Source organism: Manis pentadactyla, chromosome 2 (assembly GCF_030020395.1).
Source record: "Manis pentadactyla isolate mManPen7 chromosome 2, mManPen7.hap1, whole genome shotgun sequence".
NCBI lineage: Eukaryota > Metazoa > Chordata > Mammalia > Pholidota > Manidae > Manis > Manis pentadactyla.
Window position 1 is genome coordinate 172,904,883 of NC_080020.1, and position 27,328 is coordinate 172,932,210.

Genomic DNA, 27,328 nt, shown 5'->3' on the forward strand with positions numbered 1-27,328 from the left:
AGAAATAGAGAAGAATAAAACAATAGAAAAGGTCAATGAAAATGAGCTGGTTCTTTGAGAAAATAAAATAAACCCCCAGCCACACTTACCAATAAAAAAAGAGAGTGTACATACACATAAACAGAATCAGAAATGAAGAAGGAATAATCACAACAGACACCTCAGAAATACAAAGAACTATTAGAGAATACTATGAAAAATTGTATGCCAATAAATTGGACGACCTAGAAGAAATGGACAACTTCCTAGAAAAATACAACCTTCCAACACTGACCCAGGAAGAAACAGAAAATCTGAACAGACCAATTACCAGCAATGAAATTAAACTGGTAATTGGTCTGGCAATCAAAAAACTCCCCAAAAACAAAACTCTATATCTAGACGGCTTCACAGCCAAGTTCTACCAAACATTTAAAGAAGAGCTAATACCCATCCTTCTTAAAGTATTCCAAAAAGTATAAGAGGGGAGAATAATTCCAAACTCATTCTATGAGGCTAGCATCACTCTAATACCAAAACCAGACAAAGACACCACAAAAAAGAAAATTACAGACCAATATCCCTGATGAACATAGATGCAAAACTCAACAAATATTAGCAAACTGAATCCAAAAATACATCAAAAGTATCATCCATCATGACCAAGTGGGATTTATTCCAGGGATGCAAGGATGGTATAATATTCATAAATCTATCAATATTATATACCACATTAACAAAAAGAAGTATAAAAACCACATGATCATCTCAATCGATGCTGAAAAATCATTTGACAAAATTCAACATCCATTCATGATAAAAGCTCTCAACAAAATGGTTATAGAGGGTACATACCTGAGCATAATAAAGGCCATATGTGACAAACTCACAGCTAATATCATACTTAATAGTGAAAAACTGAAAGCTTTTCCTCTAAGATTAGGAAAAAGACAAGGATGTCCACTCTCACCACTTTTATTCAACATAGTACTGAAAGTCCTAGCCACAGCAATCAGATGACACAAAGAGATAAAAGGCATCCAAATTGGTAAGGAAGAAGTTAAACTCACTATTTGCTGATGACATAATATTATACATAGAAAACCCTAAAATACACCAAAAAACTGTTAGAACTAGTAACTGAATTCAGCAAAGTTGCAGGATATAAAATTAATATACAGAAATCTGTTGCATTCCTATATACTAACAATGAACTAGCAGAAAATCAGGGAAACTCCATTTACAATTGCATCAAAAAGAATAAAATACCTAGGAATAAACCTAACCAAGGAGGTGACAGACCTATACTCTGAAAACTACAAGACATTCATGAGAGAAATTGAAGGAGACACCAATAAATAGAAATTTATCCCATGCTCATGGATAGGAAGAATTAATATTGTCAAAATAGCCATCTTGCCAAAAGCAATTTACAGATTCAATGTAATCCCTATCAAAATACCAACAGCATTCTTTAGTGAACTAGGACAAATAGTTTCTAAAATTCATATGGAGCCACGAAAGACCCCGAATAGACAAAGCAATCCTGAGAAAGAAGAACAAAGGTGAGGGGATTATGCTCCATGACTGCAAGCTCTACTATAAAAGCCACAGTAATCAAAACCATTTGGTACTGGCACAAGAACAGATCCGTAGATCAATGGAACAGAATAGAGAGGCCAGATATAAATCCATGTATATGTGGTCAATTAATATATGATAAAGGAGTCATGAATATACAGTGGGGAAAAGACAGCCTCTTCAACAACTGGTCTTGGGAATACTGGAGAGCTACATGTAAGAGAATTAAACTGAATTATTGTCTAACTCCATACATGAAAGTAAACTCAAAATGGATTAAAGACCTGAATGTAAGTCATGAAACCAAAAAACTCTTAGAATAAAACATAAAATCTCTTGAATTTAGGCATGAGCAACTTTTTCCTGAACACATCTCCTCAAGAAAGGGAAACAAAATAAAAAATTAACAAATGGGACTACATCAAGCTAAAAAGCTTCTGTACAGTATCAATAGAACAAAAATGCACCCTAGAGTGTGGGAGAATATATTCACAAATGACTCGTCTGATATGGAGTTAACATCCAAAATATATAAAGAACTCACATACCACAACACCCCCCAAAAAAATAACCCAATTAAGAAATGGGCAGAGGATCTGAACAGACCTTCTCCAAAGAAGAAATACAAATAGCCAACAGGCACATGAAAAGATGCTCCACATCACTAATCATCAGGGAAATGCAAATTAAAGCCACATTGAGTTATCACCTCACACCAGTTAAGATGGCCACTGTCCAAAAGACAAATAGCAAATGCTGGTGAGGATGCAGAGAAAGGGGAACCCTACTACACTGTTGATGGGAATGTAATTGTAACTGTTGTGGAAAGCAATATGGAGGTTCCTCAAAAACTAAAAATAGAAATACCATTTGACTCAGTAATTCCACTCCTAGGAATTTACAAATAAAAAACAAAGTTCTGGATTCGAAAAGACATATTCACCCCTATGTTTATCACTGCCCTATGTGCAATAGGGAATAACCAAAATATGGAAGCAACCTAAGTGTCCATCAATAGATGAATGGATAAAAAAGAGGTGGTACATGTACACAATGGAATATTATTCAGCCATAAAAATAAAAGAAATCCTACCATTTGCAACAACATGGATGGATCTAGAGGATATTATGCTCATTGAAATAAGCCAGGCAAAGAAAGATAAATACCATATGATTTCACTTATATGTAGAGTATAAAAACAAAGCAAAACAAGGAACAAAACAGCATTAGACTCACAGACACTGAGAAATGACTAGTTACCAAAGGAGAGGGAAATGAGCTGGGGTGGAAGGAAGGGGGACTGTTGAACCACTGTGATATATATTTGACAATTTTTTAAATCTCTCTAATTTCCATATCTTACTAATGAACAAGTGGAAACTGGAAAATATATTGTCCTACCAGTAGTCAATAGCTCATTAAAATGAAATACTTAGGAGTAAATGTAAAAACATCCTGACTACTATAAAATGTTGATGAAATAAATCAAAGAGGATCTAAACATATGGGGAGTTACACCATGTTCATGTATCAGTAGACTCAACATCGTAAAGATAGCAGTTTCCCCCTACTTAATGTATAGGTTTAATGAAATTCTTATAAAAATCCCAGCAAGATTTTTTTGAAAATAGACAAGCTCATTCTATAATTTATATGGAAAGGCAAAGAAACTAGAATAGCTGAAACAATTTTTTAAAGAATAAGATTAAATGAGTCACTCTCCTTATTATATAACTACAGGTATCAAGATTGTGCAGTATTGGTGAAAGGATAGACACATCAATCAAAGGAACAGAGTAAAGAACACAAAAACAGATCCAAAGAAGTATGTCCAACTGACTTTTTGACAAAGATGCAAAAAGAGTTCAGAGTAGGAAGGATATTCTTTTCAACAAATGGTGCTGGAGCTTTTGGATATTCATGGGAAGAAAATAATAATAAACTTTGACCTAAACCTCTTACCTTATTCAAAAAAGTAGCTCAAAATGAATCATAGGTTTAAATGTAAAACCAAAAGTTTTAGAAGAAAACAGAAAATCTGCAGGACCTAGATCTTAGAATTCTTAGACATGACACCAAAAGTGCAATCCATAAAAGAAAAAAGTTGATAAATTGGACTTCATCAAAATTTTTTAAAACTTTTGCTCTGAAAAAGAACCTGTCAGAAGGATAAAAAGACAGACTTGGAGAAAATATTTCCAAGCCACATATTTGACAAATGATTCATATCTAGAACATAAAAAGAAGTTCTCACAGCAGTAAAAAAAGAAAATCCAATTAGAGAGTGGACAAAATGCTTGAAGAGAAATTTCACTGAAGAGTATATATGGATGGCAAATAAGCACATGAAAAGATGTTCAACATCACTAGCCTTTAGGGAAATGCAGAATAAGACCATGATGAGAGGGTACTACATACCTAATAGAACAGCTAAAATAAAAAATATTAATAATCCCAGATGCTGGCAAGGATGCAGAGAAACTGGGTGTCCATACATTGCTGCTGGGAATGTTAACTGACAGCCATTTGGAAAATAGTTGGTAATTTTCTTTTAAAAATCTAACATACACTTATCATGTGACATAGCAATTGCACTTGGGGACATATATTCCAGAGAAATTAAAACTTACACCTACACAAAAACCTATACTCAGATATTAACAACAGCTTTATTTGTAATAACCAAAAACTCGAAACAACCTAAATGTCCTTCAATAGGTTAAGGATTAAACAACCTAGTGTATTCATACCATAAAATGCTACTCGGCAGTAAGAGAAATGAACTGTTGACACACACAACTTGGATGGATATCAAGAGCATTATGCTGAGTGTAAAAAGCCAATCCCATATGGTCACACCCCTTGGTTCTATTTCCATAACACTCTTGAAATGACAAAATTACAGAGATGGAGAACAGATTGATGGTTACCAAGAGTTAGGGATGGTAGGGATGGATGTGACCATAAAGAGGTAGCATAAGGGAGATCTTTGTTGTGATAGATAATTCTGTATCTTGATTGAGATGGTGGTTGCACGAATCAACAGATATGAAAATATGGTATAGAATTTTATGCATATGTTATATCAAGGTCAGTTTCTTGGTTTTAAAATTGTGCTGTAGTTATGTAAGATGTAACTACCAGAAGAAACAGTATGAAGAGTACACAGGATCTCTCTGTACATCTTCGGCAACTTTCTGTGAACCTATTATTATTTCAAAATAAAAAGCTAAAGAATAACAAAAGTGACATTATACATTCACTAGAAGGCTACAGTTAAAAAGTCAGACAATGTGAAATGCTGAGAATGTGAAGAAACTATATCCTCATTCATTTCTGATGTCAAGGTAAAATGACACAACCACTTTGGAAAATAGTTCATCAGTTTCTTAAACAGTGAAATATACAACTTCCATATAAGCCAATAACTCTACCCCCAGGAATCTGCCCAACAGAAGTGAAAACATATATCCACACAAATACATGTACATGAATGTTCCTGGCAGCATTATTCATAATAGTCCCAAACTGGAAACAATTAGAATGTCTATTAACTGGTGAATGGATAAAGAAGACGTACAACTCTCATGTATATAATCCAGTGATTATATATCCTACCAGTAACTGAGGACAAAGCCAAAGTGATAGTGATGTTTACAGCCATGTGACAGATATGTTCCTCTATTGTGCCATTTTCTTTAGTATGTCTGTCCCTTGACCACATTTGCCTATAATATCTCTATCCTCTGTCAGGCAATAGAGGTAAAGAAAACTAGAAATGTGGAAGGAAAAATGGATGCTACCTGGCATAGGAGGCTTTTGGGAGATGAGTGCATATCCCAAACAAAAGGCAAAATAATTTTTTTTCCCTCCTCAAGTGACTGTATTATATGTCTCTAGCATTCCTCAATACATTTGCCCCTGGGTGAATCCCTTGATCCCTTAATCACTCCATTAGGAAAGCCAGACTGTTCTAAACTAAAAACCACTGACTGATAATTCAGGAAAAATTGCAAGCCAAAATTTTCTTCCAAAAGAACAGTAAGTTCAACTCTGGTTAAAAGCTCAAGATATTCACTGGAACAATGCCATTACTTTATGTATAGAACAATCCAATCTTCTTTAAATACACTGTCTCCAACCTGTAGAAGTATCTGATATTTTCTATCAGCAGAGTTAGCTTAAAATATAAATGAAAAAATATAGCAGAAGGCACCCTACATTATGGGAGAATATATTTGTAAATGATATATCCAACATTTGGTTAACATCCAAAATGTATAAAGAACTTACACACCTCAACACCCAAAAAGCAAGTAACCCGATTAAAAAATGGGCGGAGGATATGAACGAACACTTCTCCAAAGAAGAAATTCAGATGGCCAACAGGCACATGAAAAGATGCTCCACATCACTAGTTATCAGGGAAATGCAAATTAAAACTACAATGAGATATCACCTCACACCAGTTAGGATGACCAACATAGAAAGACTAGGAACAACAAATGCTGGTAAGGGTGCAGAGAAAGGGGAGCCCTCCTACACTGCTGGTGGAATGAAAACTAGTACAACCATGGTGGAAAGCAATATGGAGGTTCCTCAAAAAACTAAAAATAGAAATACAATTTGACCCGGGAATTCCACTCCTAGGAATTTACCCAAAGAAAATAACTTCTCCGATTCAAAAAGACATATGCCCCCTATGTTTATTGCAGCACTATTTACAATAGCCAAGATATGGAAGCAACCTAAGTGTCCATCAGTAGATGAATGGATAAAGAAGATGTGGTACATATACATAATGGAGTACTATTTAGCCATAAGAAAGAAACAAATCCTACCATTTGCAACAACATAGATGGAGCTAGAGGGAATTATGCTCAGTGAAATAAGTCAGGTGGAGAAAGACAAATACCAAATGATTTCCCTCATTTGTGGAGTATAACAACAAAGCAAAACTGAAGGAACAAAATAGCATACTCACAGACTCCAAGAAGGGACTAGTGGTTACCAAAGGGGAGGGGTGGGGGTAGGGTGGGTGGGGAGGGAGGTAGAAGGGGATTGTGGGGTATCATGATTGGTGCACATGGTGTGTGTGGGGTCACAGGGAAGAAGTGTAGCTCAGAGAAGACAAATAGGGACTCTGCGGCATCTTACTACACTGATGGACAGTGACTGCAATGAGGTATGGGGGGGACTCGATAATAAGTATGAATGTAATAACCGCATTGTTTTTCTTGTGAAACCTTCATAAGAGTGTATATCAATGGTACCTTAATAAAAATTTAAAGAAGAGCAGATAGGAAATCTTGCCCAAGATGAAAACCTCAACATATTTCCCATATTTAATTTCTGAGTATAATCAAATAATCTTGAGCTTATTTTATAAGGAATATTTTAATCATAATTAAAATATTAGAATTCCCTTTATATCCATTATATTCTTAATATAAATAAATCTGACTAAAATGATTAATCTCCTCTGAAAACAAAGTTTCAGAAAAATTCCTTTATTGTGAAGTTCTTACCAATTCTTTTACCTTTTCATGATAACAAAGAATCTATTTAAATTATACATGACCTACAATAGATTTTAGAACAATAGTACTCTAATTTGGCTAAAACATTTATTTCTTCATCCTTAATAGCTAATATTTATTTAGCTATTAAGCTAATGAATCATTTAAAAGTGGCAAATAATAAGGATATATTGTATTAAGCAGTATAAAGGTAAACTCCAATAAAGATAACACAGTAAACTACAATTGAGTGCTGCAGGAGAGGGAGGGGAAAAGTAAGAAAAAAAAATGTACAGGTTTTGTCATTGTTCATAGTGGAGATTTTCATCATTGTTCATTAATGGATACTGATGAAAAAATAACAAGAATTAATTTGTACAATTAATTTATATATTTATATAACATTGAGTTATAAAAATAAACACTAAAATAAATACAAACCTTTTTCATAACAATAAAAACATATATAGTACAAACAAAAATTATATAGTATAGTGATTTTTCAAGAGGTATGAAAATAGAGTATACCTTAAAATAATACAACTAAAAACAAACATACCTGTCATATCAATAAATATGTGTACTAACTCACCTATTAAAAACTGCTGTATTTCAAAGATACAACAACAGCAAAGTAATTCAGAAAGGTTGAAAATAAAAGGAAATGCAAATATACTAGGCAAATGCAAACCCTCCCACAAAAGAAAGATCATGACCTTAATATCAGACAAAGTTGAGTTTGGAGGGAAAAAGCACTAAATAAGACTAAGAACAACACTTTATTGCTAGGGTACAAAGCAGAGAGGAATAGAGAATTATCAAGAGGACATATGGAAGATATTCAGCACAGAAGGCTTGTTAGAGGAGGAGTCTTGAAAATGTATCACACTTGAGTACCTCTGTACCAAATGACATAGCATCAACATTTTTAAGAGAAATTTGATTATACATAAAAATGAAATCTCCACCCTCCTGAAGTGCTTATGTAATATTCACAAAAGTTGGCCATATATTAAGCCACATATAAATCCAAATCTTTAATGAATTCTGAAAGTACAAATAATTCACTCAACATTATATAAACACACTGCAATAAAACTAGAAATAAATGACAAAACGATAGAACAAAAAGTCTCTACCACCTGGAAATTTGTAAACTGTTAAATAACTTTTGAGTTAAAGAAGAATTGCAAGCTGAAATTGCAGTGTTTCTAGAAAATAATAATAATGGCACACTACCTATCAGAACCTATGTGGTACAAAAAAGGCGATACAAAGAGAATTCATATCTTTAAGCTATATTATTTTGATTAAATTACATTAGTAAACATGGAAAACTGAAAATAAATGAAACAAGCAACTCTAGAAAAAAAGCAACCTAAGGAAAAGTAAAGGAAAGAAAGAATAAAGTAATATGTATTTATTACATATTAGAAAGTAATTAATATGAAAACAGAAAATAGAACAAATGAATAAATCCAAACTTATTTATTCTTTGGAAGAAAAGTAAGAAATAGTTAAACCATTAGTTAATTTTAGGAAAAAGGCAGAAGAAGAAGATACATATACACAAATAAGAGGAAAGTAACTACAAACATACTCAGTGAAATGCATAATTCTCCATGAAAATATAATTGTAATTACAAAAGTGAATTCAGAAGACAGAAAAATCTAAAGTTGCCATTTCCCATAAAAGGGATAGAGAAAGTTGTCAAAAAGCTACCCTCCCCCAAAATAAATCACCAAATGGTTTTACAGGGGAATAATACCAAACTTTAAAAAAAACAGACATTACTGTGTATTCTAACTGTTTCATACCACAGGAAAAAAAAAAACCCTTCCAAATTGTTTTTATGAAGCTAACATAATACTGATACTTAAACCCAACAGCTATTTCACTAAAAGAAAAACTACAGACCAGTTCACTTGTGAATATCTATTCAGAATTCTAAATAAAGTATTGGCAACAGAATTCAGCTCATATTAAAAGGATCATACATCAGGAATAAAAAAGATGGTGCAATATTAGGAAATCTATTAATATAGTTTACTAGGTTAATACACCTAAAATACTTAACAGTGTTCATCTCCATAGATACTGGAAAAAAAGTATTTAATAAAATGCAAGATCCAATTTGTTTTTAAAAAACCTCAATAAAATAGGATTAGGTGGTTGTTTTCTGAACAAATCTATGAAAACTCAAAAATCAGATCATATTTAATGGAAAGACACTGAATATATTCTTGTGCAAGACAAGGAAGGTTACTATCTGGAGATTTTTCACTGATGCAATTACACAAGAAAAATAAATAGAATATAAAAATAGGAAGTGACATAAAATGATTGCCATTTGCAGATTAATGATAACATCCTAGAGAATCAACTAGAAAATTATTTCAAATACTGAAATAATTCATGACAATGGTTTGGTGTGAAAATTAATAGGGATATTAATACCCTTTATATGTCTAAAAACAAGTTAGAAGTTAAAATGGCAGAAAAGATCCCAATGCAATAACCAAAATGATCAAATAAATACTTAAAATTGAAAGTAATAATAAATGTGCAGATTTATATGCATCAAAATGCTATTGAGAAACAGAAAAGAAGACTTGAACAAAAAGTCATTTTTCTGAAGACTCAGACAAGAAAGATGTGAGTTATCTCTAAATGAATCTATAGATGTAATGCTATTCCCAGTAAGATTTCCAACAGGAGAGCTAGATATCCTGATATAAAGTTCAATTAGAAACAAAAACAAGCAAGAATAGCTGGTCAGTATTTGTCTCTAACGTTAAACAGATATTCAAACAGTGTGATAGTGGAGATTGAAAAGACAGGCAATAGAATACAATTTAAAGTCCAGAAATAGAAGTAGACTAAAATGCATGTGGGAATTTGGTGTATAGTAAAGATGGCATTTAAAATTAATTGGAATAATTCTTCAACAAGTGCTTGGGTCAACCAGATATATCATGTGTGAAAAAATTAAGTTAGATCCATACTCACAGTTTCTACCAGTATAAATTCCAGAGGGATCAAAGATTTAAATGTAAAAATTAAAACTATGTAAGTATTAGAACAGACTATATCAGTCTAGATCCATTCAGGAGACAGAAACCGCACAGTGATTTAAACAAGATAAATTTATATAGAGAATTTTAACTTAGTTAAACATATTAAACTAAATATAGCAACTGTAAGATATAAAATTTTTATGGTCCCTAAGGCTGAGTAAGTAATCTCAAGGGAAGATAAACTTGGAAAGGGCACCCATTTCCCAAGACTGGGATTCAGATCCAGTTGGAGAATGTCCAGTTGGAACTCACTGAATGCAGAGTTCACTGATTTGCCTAAGCCAGAGATGGTCCATAGTTACTGGAGAAGCAGGAAGCAGTGTGCTCTAGGTGTAGGTGAGCTATAATCAATGGCCAGTACACAAGCATGCAAAGAAAGTGTAGATGCCCGTGTGAGTAGGAGACCTGGAACAGGCAGTATCAGTGTTGGAGCAGCAGCAGCACTGGGAGGGCCACAGGAGACAAACCTCTGAGGAGAGAGGTGAGCAGAGGGTGTCAGGCATCAGTGCAGGCAGGAGGCGTGAAGCATGCAGTGTCCATGCTGAGACGACTGCTTAAACGTGATTACCCTACCCAGGCTGGGAGGTTGCCAGTGTCTTAGCTTGGGCTGCTGTAACAGAATACCATAGACTGGGTAGCTTAAATAATAGACATTTATTTTCTCAGTCTGGGAGCCTGAAAGTCCAGAATCAAGGGGCCAGCATGGTCACATTCTAGTGAGAGGCCTCCTCTGGCTTGCAGACAGTGGCTTTCTTGCTGGGATTCAAATGACCCTTCCTCAGTGCATGCACTATGAAGAGAGAGCTCTCTTGTCTCTTCCTCTTATAAGGGCACTAGTCCCATCATGCGGTCCCCACCTTCTTGACCTCATCTAAACCTGATCTGATTACCTCCCAAAGACCTCACCTCAGAATGTCATCACATTGGGATTTAGGGCTTCAACATATGAATTTTAAGGGGACACATTCAGTCCATAACATCAAGAGCCTGCAGTTCTGAGCATGTGGGTTGAGTATTACTAAATGACCTCAAACCCAGTTTCTTTCAGCAAGGGAGTGCCTTCCTCCTGAAGTGTTCCTCCAGTGCCCTCTACTCAAAAAGTTCAACATTATGGTTTACTATGGACAAATGGTTGAAGGGACTCTGTCCATTATTGTGGAGATATATTGAAGGGTGAATTTGGAACTGAGAGGTAATAAATTGATAATTAGCACACAGACCATGGGGAAAAATATGAGAGTAAAGTCCTTCCTAACTATAATTCCAAAAATAAAAGATTAATAAATTTAGCTGTATAAAAATAGAAAATATGTGCTTGGCCCAAAAAAAAAAGTATAAAATGAAAAGACAAATAATAATATAAGGACAAATATTCACTTCTCTATCACTCAGAATTTATTTTCTTAATTACATAAAGAGTTCCTTAAAATCAATAAAGACAAATAATCCAATAGGAAATTAGAAATGATATACAGTTTTCAGAAAAGGAAATACAAATGACCCTAAAACATATCAAAATATGTCCAATCTCACCCATAAAAGAAATGCAAGTTAAAACAACATTAAAATGCCTTTGTTTGTACCTATATTTTGGCAAAAAAAAAAACCTTTTTTTTTTGAAGTTTAATGACATTATTCATGAGGATATAAACAGGTACACATATGTCATTTATGGGTGTATAAATTGACACAATTTCTGTAGCAGGCAATTTGGTGACAGTATCACAATTTATATACCCTCTGATCTAGGAAGTCTGCAAATAAGTACAACATTATTTGTTTCAGCATTGTGTGCAGCAGCAAAAGATTGGAAATGACCTAATGTCAATCATAGGGAATTGGTTAAAGAAAATTATGTTCCATCCATAAATGGAATACTACAGAGCCATAAAAATTAATATACTTGTTAATCTACTGAATGAAATGATTGCCCAAATACAATATGCAACAAAATCAAGATATAAAAGAGTATCATAATCTCTTCTATTTTGGTAAGAAGAAAGACCAACTTTATCATTTCATGTGAAGAAAATATCTCTGGAAAGATACCCAATAAACTGGTAATATTGATTGCCTCCAGTAAACTACTGTTAGCTAGCTGAAGGATAAGAGTGGGAAGGTGACTCTTTCTACATATTCCTTAGTAACCTTTGAATTTTGAACCATATGAATGTATTATATATAAAACAGAAAATGAAATATTAAAAATACATTTATGCTGATAAAATGCAACTTATATATGGGGATTCTAAGTAAATTTTTATCTTTTTTATAAAAGTGGGTTCTACTGATAAAAAGAGTTTTGAAAATCACTGACCTAAACCCATTTGTCCCAATTTCCACTTTCTGTGCAAAGTCCATCTAACTGAATAAGGGACTGCATCGTGGAACCCACCCAGAAGATCTAGGATAAAGTGAATTTGTGGTATAATCGGTAATAACTCCCAACAATGTTATAGCCAGCTTCAGTACCCGATTTACTGAGAAGGGAATGGGCTGAAGAAGTGATCATAAGGACACTCATTTCAACTCAGGAACTTTCTGGCGCACATTTGAATCTTCCACAACGGAAATTCAAACTTCCAATCTAGGGAAGGAGGAGGAGGGGAAGTTAAGAATTGGCTGCTCAGACTGTAGACTGCAGATAATTGCAGAACTCCAGCCCAGGGGCACAAGGCTTTATCTTACTACCACTCATTTTCTCCTTCTTTATCTAATAGCTCCCCATAGGTCCCTGACCCCATCTTTTGGATTTGGAACTCAGCTCTGAACTATTGTTCCTATATGGAATGCTGCCTAAGTAATTGATGAGTGAAAAAGCTAAAAACAATGTAAGACTTTCTGTAACATATTTCAGTCTATCATCAACCTTTGATATACAGATATTGTTTCTCAGCCAAACTATATGAGCTCCTCAGATCCTAGGCAATTAATATTTCTGCAAAGCCTGCATTTTAAAACCACTTCCAGAATCAGTGATTAGAAGTAACTTCCTGAAAAATCAGACTCTATTTTCAAGAAATATAATGCATAGTTGTGATTTAGCCTACTTTCTGTTTAGCTTGCTTCTAAATGACACAGTTTTTAGCTAGAGAAAGTAGGGAGGATTCTCTTCTACCTTGATCACTTGATTTTACTTATATCAACTGCTCTCAGGCAATAACTGATCCTATTATCTCATTAATATAAGAAAGAACAGCTTAATATTTCCAAAATCATTACATTTGGTAGAATTTTCCAATTCTCAAATAGACAATATTTTCAAACCTTGTTAGTCCTCAAAGGCTTTGGAACTGACAAAACCAAATACTTCTGGAGGTAAGAATGAAGGTAGAGCTAAAAATAGATGTTGAGCATCTGTTTAAAATGCAGTTTGACCTTTATATCCTCTCTTGTACTTCAAAACAACAAACCTATATCCTTCACCTTAGAAGGGGTGTCTTGACATGTTCCATACCACTGGACTTATAGAAATTTCACTGAGGTAGAAGGCTCCTGAATTTTAGTCGAATTTATTTCCTACCCTCTCGCATGCAAATGTTTTACCATAAGTCTAGAGTAGTTGCCACTTTTTGCTCATTAGGTCCAATCAGCATAATGTCATTACTATAATGGGCCAGTGTGATAGCTTGTGAAAGGGAAAAAGCAATCAAGGTTCCTGCAAACTAAATTATGACATAGAGCTGGAGAGTTGATATACCCCTGAGGTAGGACAATGAAGGTGTATTGCTGGCCTTGGCCAAACTGCTTCTGGGGGGCCTCTAGACAGGAATGGAGAAAAAGTCATTTGCTGGATCAATAGCTGCATACTAGGTACCATGTGGTAATTTGTTCAAACAGTGAAATCACATCTGGTACCGCAGCTGCAATTAGAGCCACTAGCTGGTTAAACTTATGATAATCCACTGTCATCCTCCAAGACCCATTTATCTTCCGCATAGGCCAAATTGGGGAGGTGAATGAGGATGTGGTGGGAATCACCATCTCTGCATCTTTCAAGTCCTTGATGGTGGTACTGATCTCTGCAATTCTTACAGGAATGTAGTATTACTTTTTGTTTACTATTTACCTAAGTAGGGGCTGTTCTAGTGGCATCCATTTGGCCTTTCCCATCGTAATGCCCTCAGTCCACAGATCAGGGAACCAGTGTGGAGATTCTGCCAGCTGTTAATTATGTCTATTCCAAGCATTCTAAAATAAAAAGTAGCCATGGTTGCTTTTGGGGGCCCACTGGATCCACTGTGAGACAGACCTGAGCTCAAACTCCATTGATCACTTGACCTCCATAAGCCCCTACTCTGATTAGTGGGCCATAATGATGTTTGAGATCTCCTGTAATTAGTGTCAGTTCAGAGCCTGTGTTCAGTAGACCCCAAAAGTTCTGATTATCTCCTTTTCTTCAGTGTACAGTTATCCTGATAAAAGGCTTTAGGTTTCTTTGGGGAAGGCTAGAAAAAAGATTAGCACTATAAATCTGCAATAATGTACTGTCCTCCTTCCTCAAGGGGATGCCACAGCCCCTTCATTCCAGGGTTCTGGGTCTGTAAATTGGCTCAAGTCTGAGAATTGATTGAGAGTTACCTAAACAGGCAGTTATCTAGGTCAACCAATGCTTTCTAAAAAGAGTAACTTAATGGGTGGGGCAGCCTGGTTCTTTATCTAGTTGTGCTTATTCAAGATGGATATCTTTGAAGTAGATGTCTTGGCAATCAAAAGCTTAATGAAAGGCACTGACATTACAATCAAAAGAATGAATTGTCAAACACATTGTAGTCACCCAGCTCCTACTTCTTATGAGTGGTTACTTAAGAGTAAAATATCCAGTGCAGATATTTTATGTCTCTGTTGACAGATCATGCCGTGGACTATCAATGGTCTCTTTACTACTGGAAATAGTGTCATTAACATCTTTAAATCCAATCATATTAGAGAGCCAATTCCAGAAACCCCAGAACCAATTCAAGAAATTCATCCTTAACATTCTTTTCTTACAGTTTTAAAAATACATAAATATATTTATATTATGGAGATTTACAAAATTTATTATGAGGAATTGGCTCACATTATTATCGAAGCTAAGTTCCATGATCTGCCACCTGCAAGCTGGAGACCCAAGAAAGCTGGTGGTGTGTAATTCCAGTCCAATATGAAGGCCTGTGAGCCTGAGGAGCCAATGGTGTAAATCCCAGTCCAAGGGCAGAAAAAAATCAATGTGCCGGCTCAAAGAAGTAGGCAGGAAAAAAAAAGGAGGAATTCCTCTTTCCTCTGCCTTTTGTTCTATTCAGGTCCTCAACAGATTAGATGTGTTTACCTACTTTAGGGAGGGCAATCTACTTTATTGAGTCTACTGATTCAAATGCTAAACTTATCTGGAACCACCCTCACAGACACACCCAAAAGTAACATTTAATCTAGGCACACTGTGGCTAATCAAGCTGACACATAGAATTAACCATCACTATAGTTTAACTGAATTAACAATTCTAGGTTGAGAGTTGTTTTTTTTCTTGGCCCTTTGAGGATATACTGCCTTCTGGGTAGCATTGTTGCTGTTGAGAAGTCTTCTGTCAGTCTAATACTTGTTTCTTAGTAAATAATCTTTTTAATCTCTGACTGATTTTAAGATTCTTTGTGGGCTTTTTTTTTTGCTCTAGTGTCTAAGTATGATTTTTTTTTCTTTTTTTTTTATTAAGGTATCATTGATATACACTCTTATGAAGGTTTCACCAGAAAAACAATGTGGTTATTACATTCACCCTTATTATTGAGTCCCACCGCATACCTCATTGCAGTCACTGTCCATCAGTGTAGTAAGATGCCCCAGAGTCCCTATTTATCTTCTCTGAGCTACACTGTCTTCCCTGTGACCCCACACACACCATGTGCACCAATCATGATACCCCACAATCCCCTTCTCCCTCCCTCCCCACTCGCCCTCCACCACCCCTCCCCTTTGGTAACTGCTAGTCCCTTCTTGGAGTCTGTGAGTCTGCTGCTATTTGAATTTATTTTTATTTCTCCTGTTTGGTATTTGTTGTGCTTTATGAATCTGAGGGTTCATGCCTTACTGTTGATTCTAGAAATTTCCCATCCATTATCTCTTTGAATATTGCTCTTCCCCATTATCTCTGTTCAATCCCTTTGAAACTCTAATCAGATAAACATTAGATCTCACTTTTTCTTCCATGTTTCTCTTTAACATGGTTTTCATATTTTCCATTTTGTTGTCTTCTCTGTGTTGTATTCCTTCGTATTTTTTTAGCTTTATCTTCCAATTCAACAAGTCTCTCTTCAGAAGTGTTCGATCTGTCCATTATTCATTCATTAAGTTTTTTATTTCAATTATTATAGTTCGATTTCTAGAAATCCTATTTTTTTTCACATCTGCCTGATCCTATCAGATTTTTTAATTCTTTGTTCATGATTTTGATTCCCTTTTTCTCTTTAAACATCTTAAAGGTGCTTTAATGTACTTGTAATTCCAATATCTGAAATGATTGGTCTTATCCTACTGTTTGTTGTTTCTGCTCTTATTCTTTTTTTTTTTTACTCATTTATTTTCTCACTGATTTTGTAATTTTGGATTCTGAGCTTAGATTTAGCTGATGTTAATGTAAAAATTCTCTGAGGCCTAAATTTAGGGTGCATACTTCTAGAAAGTATATGTGTTTGCTTGAGTCAGGTGCCCTGAGGTGCTATCAACCCAGGACCACTTTAGGTTATATTTTAAACTTAAGGTTTCCTGGACCCTGCAGAAAAAGCCAAATCCCTAACCCACATGAAAGAAGGCATGTGGTTTCTAGTTTTCAGCATAATTTCTTTTTCTTTTCTACTCAGAGCTCACCTCAGTCAACAAGTTTTAACTGTCATCTCCCTTTACCAGTGGATTCTTTCTAGCACATATTTTCACTGAAAGAATAACCTTTGTACAGTTTTAACTTTGAGCCAGGGTGGCAGTTCCAACTCTTCTCCTTGTGTGGCCCTAAGGCCCTGTTTTCTGCTCCCTTGAAACACAAGATCCTGGGTTCCCAAGATCCTCAAATGAAGCCACAGTGTTTATACTTAATTAACACTGTGGTTTTCCATTGCCTTTTGTCCCCACTGTGGTACCTGGGTATTTCCTTTAATTTCTTATTAATTCAACTATGCATTTAAAATATATTTGTTCTTTATCTGGTAGGTATATCGTTAGGTGGTAGAAAAGTATGTTTCAGATATCCAGTAGTTTATTTATTTGTAGTTACTTCTTACATAGTAAGGATATTAATGTCATGCTGATATATGTTACAAGTATTTCCCCAGTTTTTGTCCTCAACTATATTCATTTTTCTTTTCCATTTCCTCCTTTTCAACAAAACTTACCTTTTCTAAATTTGTAAAGTATCTATAATCTGTGACATCCTCTTCAAACCAGAGTACACATACCACTTGAACTATAAGAAGACTTCCCAGAGCATACAGGAATAGATAATTATAAAGAATTATATGTAGAATCTGGTTTCCATTAATGTTCTTTTCTAAAACTTCTTTGACTAACTATGCCTAGGGTGATGGCATCTGTTCCTCCATTCCCACCATCACTTTCACAGTTACCCTTCTTCCACTTCACAAAGAAAATCCAAAATAAAAAGGAAGATATGAGAGGTACATATCTTTCACCTATTATGAATCTTACTGTGATGAATTGCCTTGTGGCTTTAAAATTTCCAGGGGTGCCAAAAGAATAATTCAAAATGTCGGTATGAAAATAAGAAAATAAGACTCATAATTAGATTAAAAATCCTTTGCAACCAGGTTATTTACATTTTTAACAAAACTGAAAGAAGACCAAATTGAATAGCAATTTGATAGATTATTAAAATAATTTTTATTGGTAGATCTCTATGTGATTTTTGGTGTATAACTCAGAAGGAATTTGACAATTTGGTTGCCATCTCATATTATGAGGACAAGATTTCTCAGCACAGTAGCAATAGAAAATAGGAATAGAATTGGTACTGAATGTTGTATCACTTGAGCAGTAATTTATTCACACATACCTGAACTAATTGAAAGAGAGCCCAACATGTCCATGTCATTAAGAGGTGCATTTCCAATTAAAGTTCATGCTTAATGCCAATAATTACGTATCAAAATTGATAATATATGTTGTTTTGATCAATCATATATGAACAATAATTCTAATAATAACTCAATCTAGATTACCCCTTAGAGTCTATGGCCAGAGGAAATTTTAAAATCTTACAATATGTAAATATTTTTGATGCAAAGAAATATGATAAGACAACCAATAAAAGATTTCCAACCAAAAAATTCTATTACATTATGATAAACTCTGTGGGAAAAGTGAAATGGAAATATGAGTTCAAGGAGAAAAAATATATATATAAATTTCCATCTATTAAGAAGAAAAAAGAACTTGCTCATATACTTTTTTAACTGAATAGTGATGAGTATCAAACCGTGGTAATTTAGTTTCTATTGGATTATGTTTTGAAGACTGATGTTAATAGTTTTGTTTTTACATATTGTTATGTAAAATATGCTGGAAGTTAACATCCTTAGCAACTACTTACACTTAGAGTTTAAAAATCTGTGTCAACTTAAAATGTATAAAAGAGTATGTAATTCTTCAGATTTTTTTTAGAGGGTATATAAAAAGAAATGCTTGAAGGCAACTAGTCTATACCAATGGTTCCATTTGTTCTCATTTTTTTCTTGAGTAGGTTCCTTATCTTCCTACCTAAATTGCAAGTTCTCTTTGTGTAAGAATAATGTCCCATTTCTTGTGGGGTTTCCACTCAAGGAAATGAGTTTGTAAGCAAAGTAAGCAGCTGTGAAACTGAGTGGGGCAAGGGTTGACTTAGGCAGCCTTTGTACCCTGGCAGTAGCTCATGCTCATAAAGTTTATGTGCATTTTGCAAATATTGTTTAGTTCTGCTATTTGATCAGGAATGATTCCGTATCCCAAATATAATACCTCCCCACCCACCGTCCACCTGCTATTGATTCTTGGAATTCCTTCAAATAGTGTCACAAATTTTCATTCTTCATGTATTCAAAATGCATATATCCTTAGGAGATGTAACATTGGTCTAAAATCAGATTATAGTAAATCATTTCCTGATAGCAAGTTTTATAAAGGTGAGGAGAACCAGGAGATTTGTATGTTAGCTCCTTGAGCTGACTGCAGACCAAACCAGGCGTCTCATCTTTACTGAAGTGATCGTGAGGAGCAGATCAGCTCTGAAATGATCAGCCACATCAAAATCCTCATTTCTGGGAAACAGGGAAGCTCCCAGTGCCTAGACTAACTGAGAAATAAAGACAATGTTTAAGAATGACCCTGCTAGATCTCCAGTTTGCAGACCACCCCCAAAGTAAAACTAAGCAGTCACAATTGGACCTTTCTTCAGATGAGTGAATGGGTTAAAACATTTCCTTTCCTGTTTCTGGTAACTCCACATAATCAAAGCCCTTAGGCTGCAATTTTTCCTTTCTCTGGTATAAGAAAGATTTTTTTGTACAAAACCTAGAACATAATAGGTATTCAGTAGATGTTGGTGACAAACAGATTTCAGAAAGGGAAGGGACTTTCTTGGGAGTAATTAATGAAGTTCGACTGACAGTCTGAAACCTGTTGTCACTAAGGATGTACATCTTTGATTCATTTTTCTCTGCAGCAAGTGAAAGGGAACTTTGCTAGACTGCAGGCCTGCATCTCAGAGCTCCGCATGTTGCAGAGAGAAGGTTGTTTCAGACCACAAAGCACTTCTCTGCAGCTGGCAGTAACAGATGGGCTCCAACAGTTCAAACAGTACAGCAGACACGTGACCACAGGTGCAGCTCTGAGCTACACTTCTCTGGAGGTAGGAGATACTGGCATTAGGATTCTAGGGTGTCTTCCATTTCAGCCCATCTGAGTGCTTTATTATTTCTCATACAATTATTTTTATCTCACACATTATTTCTCAACAATACAAGTATTCTCTGTTTCATGCACATTGAAGGTCATTTTTAAGGCTAGATTTTCAGCTCTCTACAGACAGTAGACATGTTCACTTTTTTCCATAACCTATGCAATTCTTAGTACAGAGCTAGATATATAGGGGAGCTCCAAAAATATGGACTAAAGTGAATTATAAGGAAAAATGTTTTTATTGTGAAATCAAAATAAAATCTGAATATGCCATCTGCCTCTGGATATTTGGAACTTGTAAAGCAATTGTTAAACTGCCTAGATTGGTATCTGTATATATGTTCTCTGGGTACTCTTAAGAATTTCCAATAGTTCTTAATCAAATCTTGGCATCAAATTGAGTAAATTTTCTTGGGATTAGCAAATGTGCAAATGTAAAGATTGCTAAAATTCTGGTGCCAGACTAAGACAATCTTAAAAATATAAGTAATTCATGACTAAAGCATTGATTGCATGAGAGACTCTGAGTTAAAACACATTCAGTCTCCTGTAACCTCAGGCATCAAACAGATGAGTTAAAAAAATAATTGTGCTTTCATCTTCATCCCTCTTCATCAATCAAAAATGTCTCAGTAGAAAAGAGAATTGCTGTATTTAAATACTTGCCTTCTAGAGTTTTAAATTCAAAACAAAACTGCTAATAAAAACATACAGTGTATTCATTCAGGTGGAGTAAAATATTCAAATTATACACAATCATCCCAACATTCCTTCAGGTCAGATATATTGATCAAGGTGAGTACATTTTAGAGTTAAGAGAGCAAAAGAAACAGCTCAACTGGACCCAGGTTGAACAATGAGAGAAAGCTGCATGGAAGCATCACTGGGAGTGAAGAGTGTGTAGGCTCTCTGGTATTTAGTATTCCACTTAGTGTGAGCAGAATTTAAAGATTCTGTTTCTTTACAAAAGAAAAGCACTGTGAGCAAGTGAGATACCACCAGTGCTTCTAGCAATCCTTAGAAACTAAAACACAGGACTGGCTTCTCACTTTCTGGGGTAGACTCAGCCCATTTAAAAAGGGTCCTGTGATGCGGGGAAGGCAGTACAGCATGGAGAAGACAAGTAATGACTCTATAGCATCTTACTATGCTGATAGACAGTGACTGCAGTGGGGGGATGAGGACTTAATAATGTGGGTGAGTGTTGAAACCACAATGTTGTTGTTGTGAAATCTTCATAAGATTGTGTATCAATGACGTTTTAATTTTAATTTTAAAAAAAGGGTCCTGTGATGATCTGTCCCACCAGAATGTGTCAAATGAAATTTGATTTGTAATTTGCAGTTAAATCCTCTTCTTTGCCCTAAAGATAATAGCCACCCCCACATACTTATGCTTTGTTTGCCCTCCAGCTCTAACCTGTTATATTCTTCAGTCTGTGTATCAAGGAAAATAGACACATGGATTATTGGATTTATTTCCAGATTACTGTTCTGACTTCGCAGCCTGGAAAAAAGGTGGTCAAACAACTGGAGGAAGGATTGAAAGATACAGACCTAGGCAGGGTCAGGAGGCTTCAGGTGGTTGAGATCACAAAGGGAGTCCTAGAGTGTATGGACTCAGCCTCCCCTGCGGAAGAGCCCAGCAATGATGGTAAGAATTTAAAGGAAAAAGGAGAAAGAATGGCAAGATTTTCATGAATAGCCTTATACAGGTCAGGAAGATTATTTTTCATGGACTTCTTATATTCTTAAAAGCCAACAGATTTCATTGTGATTTAGACAGGTGTTTCCAGGTGTTAAGAGCTGAATTTTTAATCATATTTTTATTTTCAGAAACAGTCTATGTTAATGTAAAACCTGAAGTGTTATAGGTGTAAAAAGTAAAATATTCTTTCCTCCTTTCATCACTTTTAAGAGATTGGCAGTCATAGTTCCCAATATTCATATATATATATATATGTATATATATAATATTTTAATGGAATCATGACATACATAATATTCTACAACCCTCTTTGTGAGTTGGAGAAATATCTATATTAGTATCTATTGAGCTGTCTCATTTTTACTGGCTACATTGTTTTCATACTGTGTGGTTGAACTAAAATTTAGTTATTTAATTGTTTATTAAGGAACAATTTGGTTTATTACATTCTGTTATTATGACCAATGCTGTATGAACAGACTTATATAGACTTATATGCAGGGCTGGCCTCATGGGCTTATGACTAGTGCACACAGGGCTCTGCCTTCAGAAAGGCTCTGTGCTTGGGATTTAATGCTCTTCAGTTGCTGTCTTGAAATTCCTAATAATTCATCTTTGAATATGTTTTATAAGTGAAATCTTTTGGAACCATTGAGCACATGCCAGGGGACAAGAGTCTTGCCTCCTGAGTCTTTCCTACCTCCCCAGAATGGGTTCTCAGCCTCATCTTCCCAGCCCAGTGTCCCCAAACTGCATGCCCCCAGCCAGCAACGACTGGCACCCAAATGCCTGCCAATAAATCCTACATAAATCTTCAGTAATTCTAAACTTGCTAGAAGAGAAAAACATACAAATTGAGTCATAAAGGAGAAGTAGGAATTAGCCACACAGAAGAAGAAGAAAAGGGCACTCAAAAAGGAGACCCAGGGGCCTGAGAAAGCAAGATAATCAGCTTTCAGAGAAGTGCTCTGGTCCTCTGTGACTGGAGCCTGTCAGGCAGAAACAGGAGTGAGGCTGTAAAGGCAGGCAAGGGTTAGATCAAGAAAGGCCATAATAAGCCATTCTAAGAAATTTTTATTTCATTCTAAGGCAATAGAAATTTATGAAAAGATCTTAGTCAGGAAGTCAGGTAGAGATTCCCAAATTATAGAGTTTAAGGGGTTTTCAACCAGTTTTAATTTATCCAGCACTCAAATTACAGTTTGCCCTCCAGCAGGCTTTCTCAGCTCTACTGGCCTTCTCCAAGATTGTGCACATAGAGAGGAGCGCGTTGTTCTGATATCATTGATCTCTTCCAGGTCACATGAGGATAACCTCACTTTTCCCCTCACCCACCGAATAGGTCAAAGAGTTGGTAACTAAGGGTATGTTTCCCATCAAATTCTGACACATTGGGTCCTGCCAGCATTAGGAGGTCACTAATATCCTCTGGTGAGGGAGGGTGGGTAAGCAGCCTTAGCTGTGTAGTTTATGAGCTCTCACCTTCTTGACACTCTGCTTTCTTCAAGCCAGTCTCCTCAATGACTGTCTTCTTTCTATCCCCATCCTTCCACTCATAGTTGTCTTTTCCTCTGAGTTCCCTCTTCTTTCCTCTGAATTCTTTCTCCTTTCCTCTTCTAGCCAAATCCTCCCCATTCTTTAAGGTCTAATTCACATTTGTGGTTACTATAATGATTTTCCTCTCAGAACAACTGCATCACTTGTGCTCTATATCACACAGTTTGGCGTTTAATTATATTATATACCTTGTAAAATTGTTCACCATTACTTTATTGTATGATAATTTTTTCTTATCACCTAAATTGTAAACTACCTGATATATTTGCTCTCTGCATTGAACTGTAAATGCCTTGTTATTAAGAATTTGTCTTACTCATGTTTGTGTCTCAGGTAGAGCATATCCTAGATTATCAGTAGATATTTGTTGAATGAATTGATGACGATGATACCTATAGATACCTGGGGAGGCCCAGCATCCCCATTCTCTAGTAACATCTCTACCTTCCTGTTCACAGAGTGGGCCACGGCCCAGGTGAGGCAGTCATAGTTCACCAGACCTCCACTCACAGTCCTTCCCAGTGGGTCTCAAACTGAACCTGTGAGAGAAAAATTATTTTTCTTTCTCTTGGGCAATGGATATGTCAGGCATGGACAATGTCCTTTTCTCCTTTCAGTGATATACCCAGAGAGACTGTATCTCTAATGGTAAAAAGCACAGAATACCCTGAGGCTGCCTGATGTCTTTATTTAGGATAGTTAGTGGCTAGAGCTGTATAAAGGAGCTGTTAAATACAGGAAAGCAGCTTTCTACTTTGAGTCTCTGCTGATGAGTCTTCCAGTAACTTCCTGTTGGCTTATAAATAATACATCAGCCCATCAATTGCTTATAATTCCTTTCTGTGTGTAAGTGTATGTATAGTTCATGGCTTGTAATTTTACCTGTTTGCCTGTACTTTCCCCATAATTAATTTTTTTATTCCAGTAATGTTTTGTTTCATCTTGGTGTCCTCATCAAGAGATTAGCAACAGCAACTTTCTCAGTCTCAGAAAGATGAGTACTCTAGAATTAGGTTGCCTGAATCTAAATCCCAGTTCTGTCACTTACTAGCTTTGCAACTTTGGGCAAGGTACTTAGCCTGTCTGTGCTGTAGTTACTAATTCTTGCCCCATGTGGTAGTTGTGAGGATTAAATGAGATCACGTATGTTAATTGCTTAGTACCTAATAAATGCTCAGTAAAAGTTAGCTATTCTTATTAATATTTTTGAAAACTTTTTTATGTGGATGGTGTAGTATTCCTGAGATGTGTTTTTTTAATAATTTTTATTAAGGTATTATTGATATACATTCTTATGAAGGTTTCACATGAAAAAACAATGTGGTTACTAAATTTACCATAACCCATTGCAGTCACTGTCCATCAGTGTAATAAGATGCCACAGATTCACTATTTGCCTTCTCTGTGCTACACTGCTTTCTCTGTGACCCCTCACACCATGTGTACTAATCATAATACCCCTCAATCCCCTTCTCCCTCCCTCCCCACCCCTCCTCCTACACCTATCCCCTTTAGTAACTGCTAGTCCTTTCTTGGAGTCTGTGAGTCTGCTGCTGTTTTGTTCCTTCAGTTTTGCTTCATTGTTATACTCCACAAATGAGGGAAATCATTTGGCACTTTCTTTCTCCTCCTGGCTTATTTCAACTGAGCATAATATCCTCCAGCTCCATCCATGTTGTTGTAAATGGTAAGATTTGTTTCTTTCTTATGGCTGAATAGTATTTGATTGTGTATATGTACAACCTGTTCTTTATCCATTCATCTACTGACAGACACTTAGGTTGCTTCCATATCTTGACTATTCTAAATAGTGCTGCAATAAACATAGGGGTGCATATGTCTTTTTGAATCTGAGAAATTGTTTTCTTTGGGTAAATTCCTAGGAGTGGGATTCCAGGGTCAAATTGTATTTCTATTTTTAGTTTTTTGAGGAACCTCCATATTGTTTTCCACAATGGTTAAACTAGTTTATATTCCCACCAGCAGTGTAGGAGGGTTTCCCTTTCTCCGCATCCTCGCCTGCATTTGTTGTTCTTAGTCTTTTCAATGCTGGCTATCCTAACTGGTGTGAGGTGATATCTCATTGTGGTTTAATTTGCAACTCCCTGATGATCAGTGATGTGGAGCATCTTTTCATGTACATGTTGGCCATCTGAATTTCTTCTTTGTAGAAGTGTCTGTTCATATCTTACCCCCATTTTTTAATCAGGTTATTTGCTTTTTGGGTGTTGAGGCGTGTGAGTTCTTTATATATTTTGGATGTTAACCCTTTTTCAGATATGTGATTTACAAATATATTGTCGCATACTATAGGATGCCTTTTTGTTCTGTTGATGGTGTCCTTTGCCATACAGAAGCTTTTTAGTTTGATGTAGTCCCATGTGTTCATTTTTACTTTTGTTTCCCTTGCTCGAGGAGATGCGTTCAGGAAGAAGTTGCTCATGTTTATATTCAAGATATTTTTGCCTATGTTGTCTTCTAAGACTTTTATGTTTTCATGACTTACATTCAGGTCTTTGATCCATTTCGAGTTTACTTTTGTTTATGGGGTCAGACAATAATCCGGTTTCATTCTCTTGCATGTAGCTGTCCAGTTTTGCCAACACCAGTTGTAGAAGAGGCTGTCATTTCCCCATTGTATGTCCATGGCTCCTTTATTGTATATTAACTGATCATATATGGTTGGATTTATATCTGGGCTCTCTAGTCTGTTCCACTGGTCTATTGTTCTGTTCTTGTGCCATTACCAAAGTGTCTTGATTACTGTGGCTTTGTAGTAAAGCTTGAAGTTGGGGAGCATGATACCCCCCAGCTTTATTCTTCCTTCTCAGGATTGCTTTGGCTATTTGGGGTCTTTTTTGGTTCAATATGAATTTTAGAACTATTTGCTCTAGTTCATTGAAGAATGTTGTTGCTATTTTGATAGAAATTGCATCGAATCTATAGATTGCTTTAGGCAGGATGGTCATTTTGACAATATTAATTCTTCCTATCCATGAGCACGGGATGTGTTTCCATTTATTGGTTATCTTCTTTAATTTCTCTCATGAGTGTCTTGTAGTTTTCAAAGTGTAGGTCTTTCACTTCCTTGGTTATGTTTATTCCTAGGTATTTTATTCTTTTTGATGCAATTGTGGATGGAATTATTTTTCTGATTTCTCCCTCTGCTAGTTTATTGTTAGTGTAGAGGAATGCAACAGATGTCTGTGTATTAATTTTGTATCCTGCAACTTTGCTGAATTCAGATATTAGGTCTAGTAGTTTGGGACTGGATTCTTTAGGTTTTTTATGTACAATATCATGTCATCTGCAAACAGTGACAGTTTAACTTCTTCCTTACCAATCTGGATGCCCTTTTTTTCTTTGTGTTGTCTTATTGCTGTGGGGAGGACCTCCAGAACTATGTTGAATAAAAGTGGAGTGCGTGGGCATCCTTGTGTTGTTCCTGATTTTAAAGGAAAGACTTTCAGCTTCTTGCTGTTAAGTATGATGTTGGCTGTGGGTTTGTCATATTGGCCTTTAATATGTTGAGGTACTTGCCCTCTCTCTATACCCATTTTGTTGAGAATTTTTATCATGAATGGATGTTGAATTTTGTCAGATGCTTTTTCAACATCTATGGAGATGATCATGTGGTTTTTGTCCTTCTTTTTGTTGATGTGGTGGATGATGTTGATGAATTTTCTAATATTGTACCATCCTTGCATCCCTAGAATAAACCCTACTTGATCATGGTGGATGATATTTTTTATATATTTTTGAATTCGGTTCTAATATTTTGTTGAGTATTTTTGCATCTATGTTCATCAGGGATATTGGTCTGTAATTTCTTTTTTTGTGGTGTCTTTGCCTGGTTTTGGTATTAGAGTGATGCTAGCCTCATAGAATGAGTTTGGAAGTATTCCCTCCTCTTCTACTTCTTAGAAAACTTTAAGGCGGATGGATATTAGGTCTTCACTAAATGTTTGATAAAATTCAGGTGAGGCC

The 27,328-nt window shown here is 35.6% G+C and overlaps 1 protein-coding gene across 1 annotated transcript in view; it reads left to right on the forward strand.

Moving 5' to 3' along the window:
- The window catches only part of M1AP (meiosis 1 associated protein), a 90,116-nt gene that overhangs the window by 13,765 nt on the left and 49,023 nt on the right, over positions 1-27,328 (forward strand). Inside the window, exons 3-4 of the mRNA XM_057497067.1 lie at positions 19,842-20,027; positions 21,562-21,730. Coding sequence (XP_057353050.1) covers positions 19,842-20,027; positions 21,562-21,730 — 355 coding nt within the window. The remainder of the gene's footprint in view (positions 1-19,841; positions 20,028-21,561; positions 21,731-27,328) is intronic.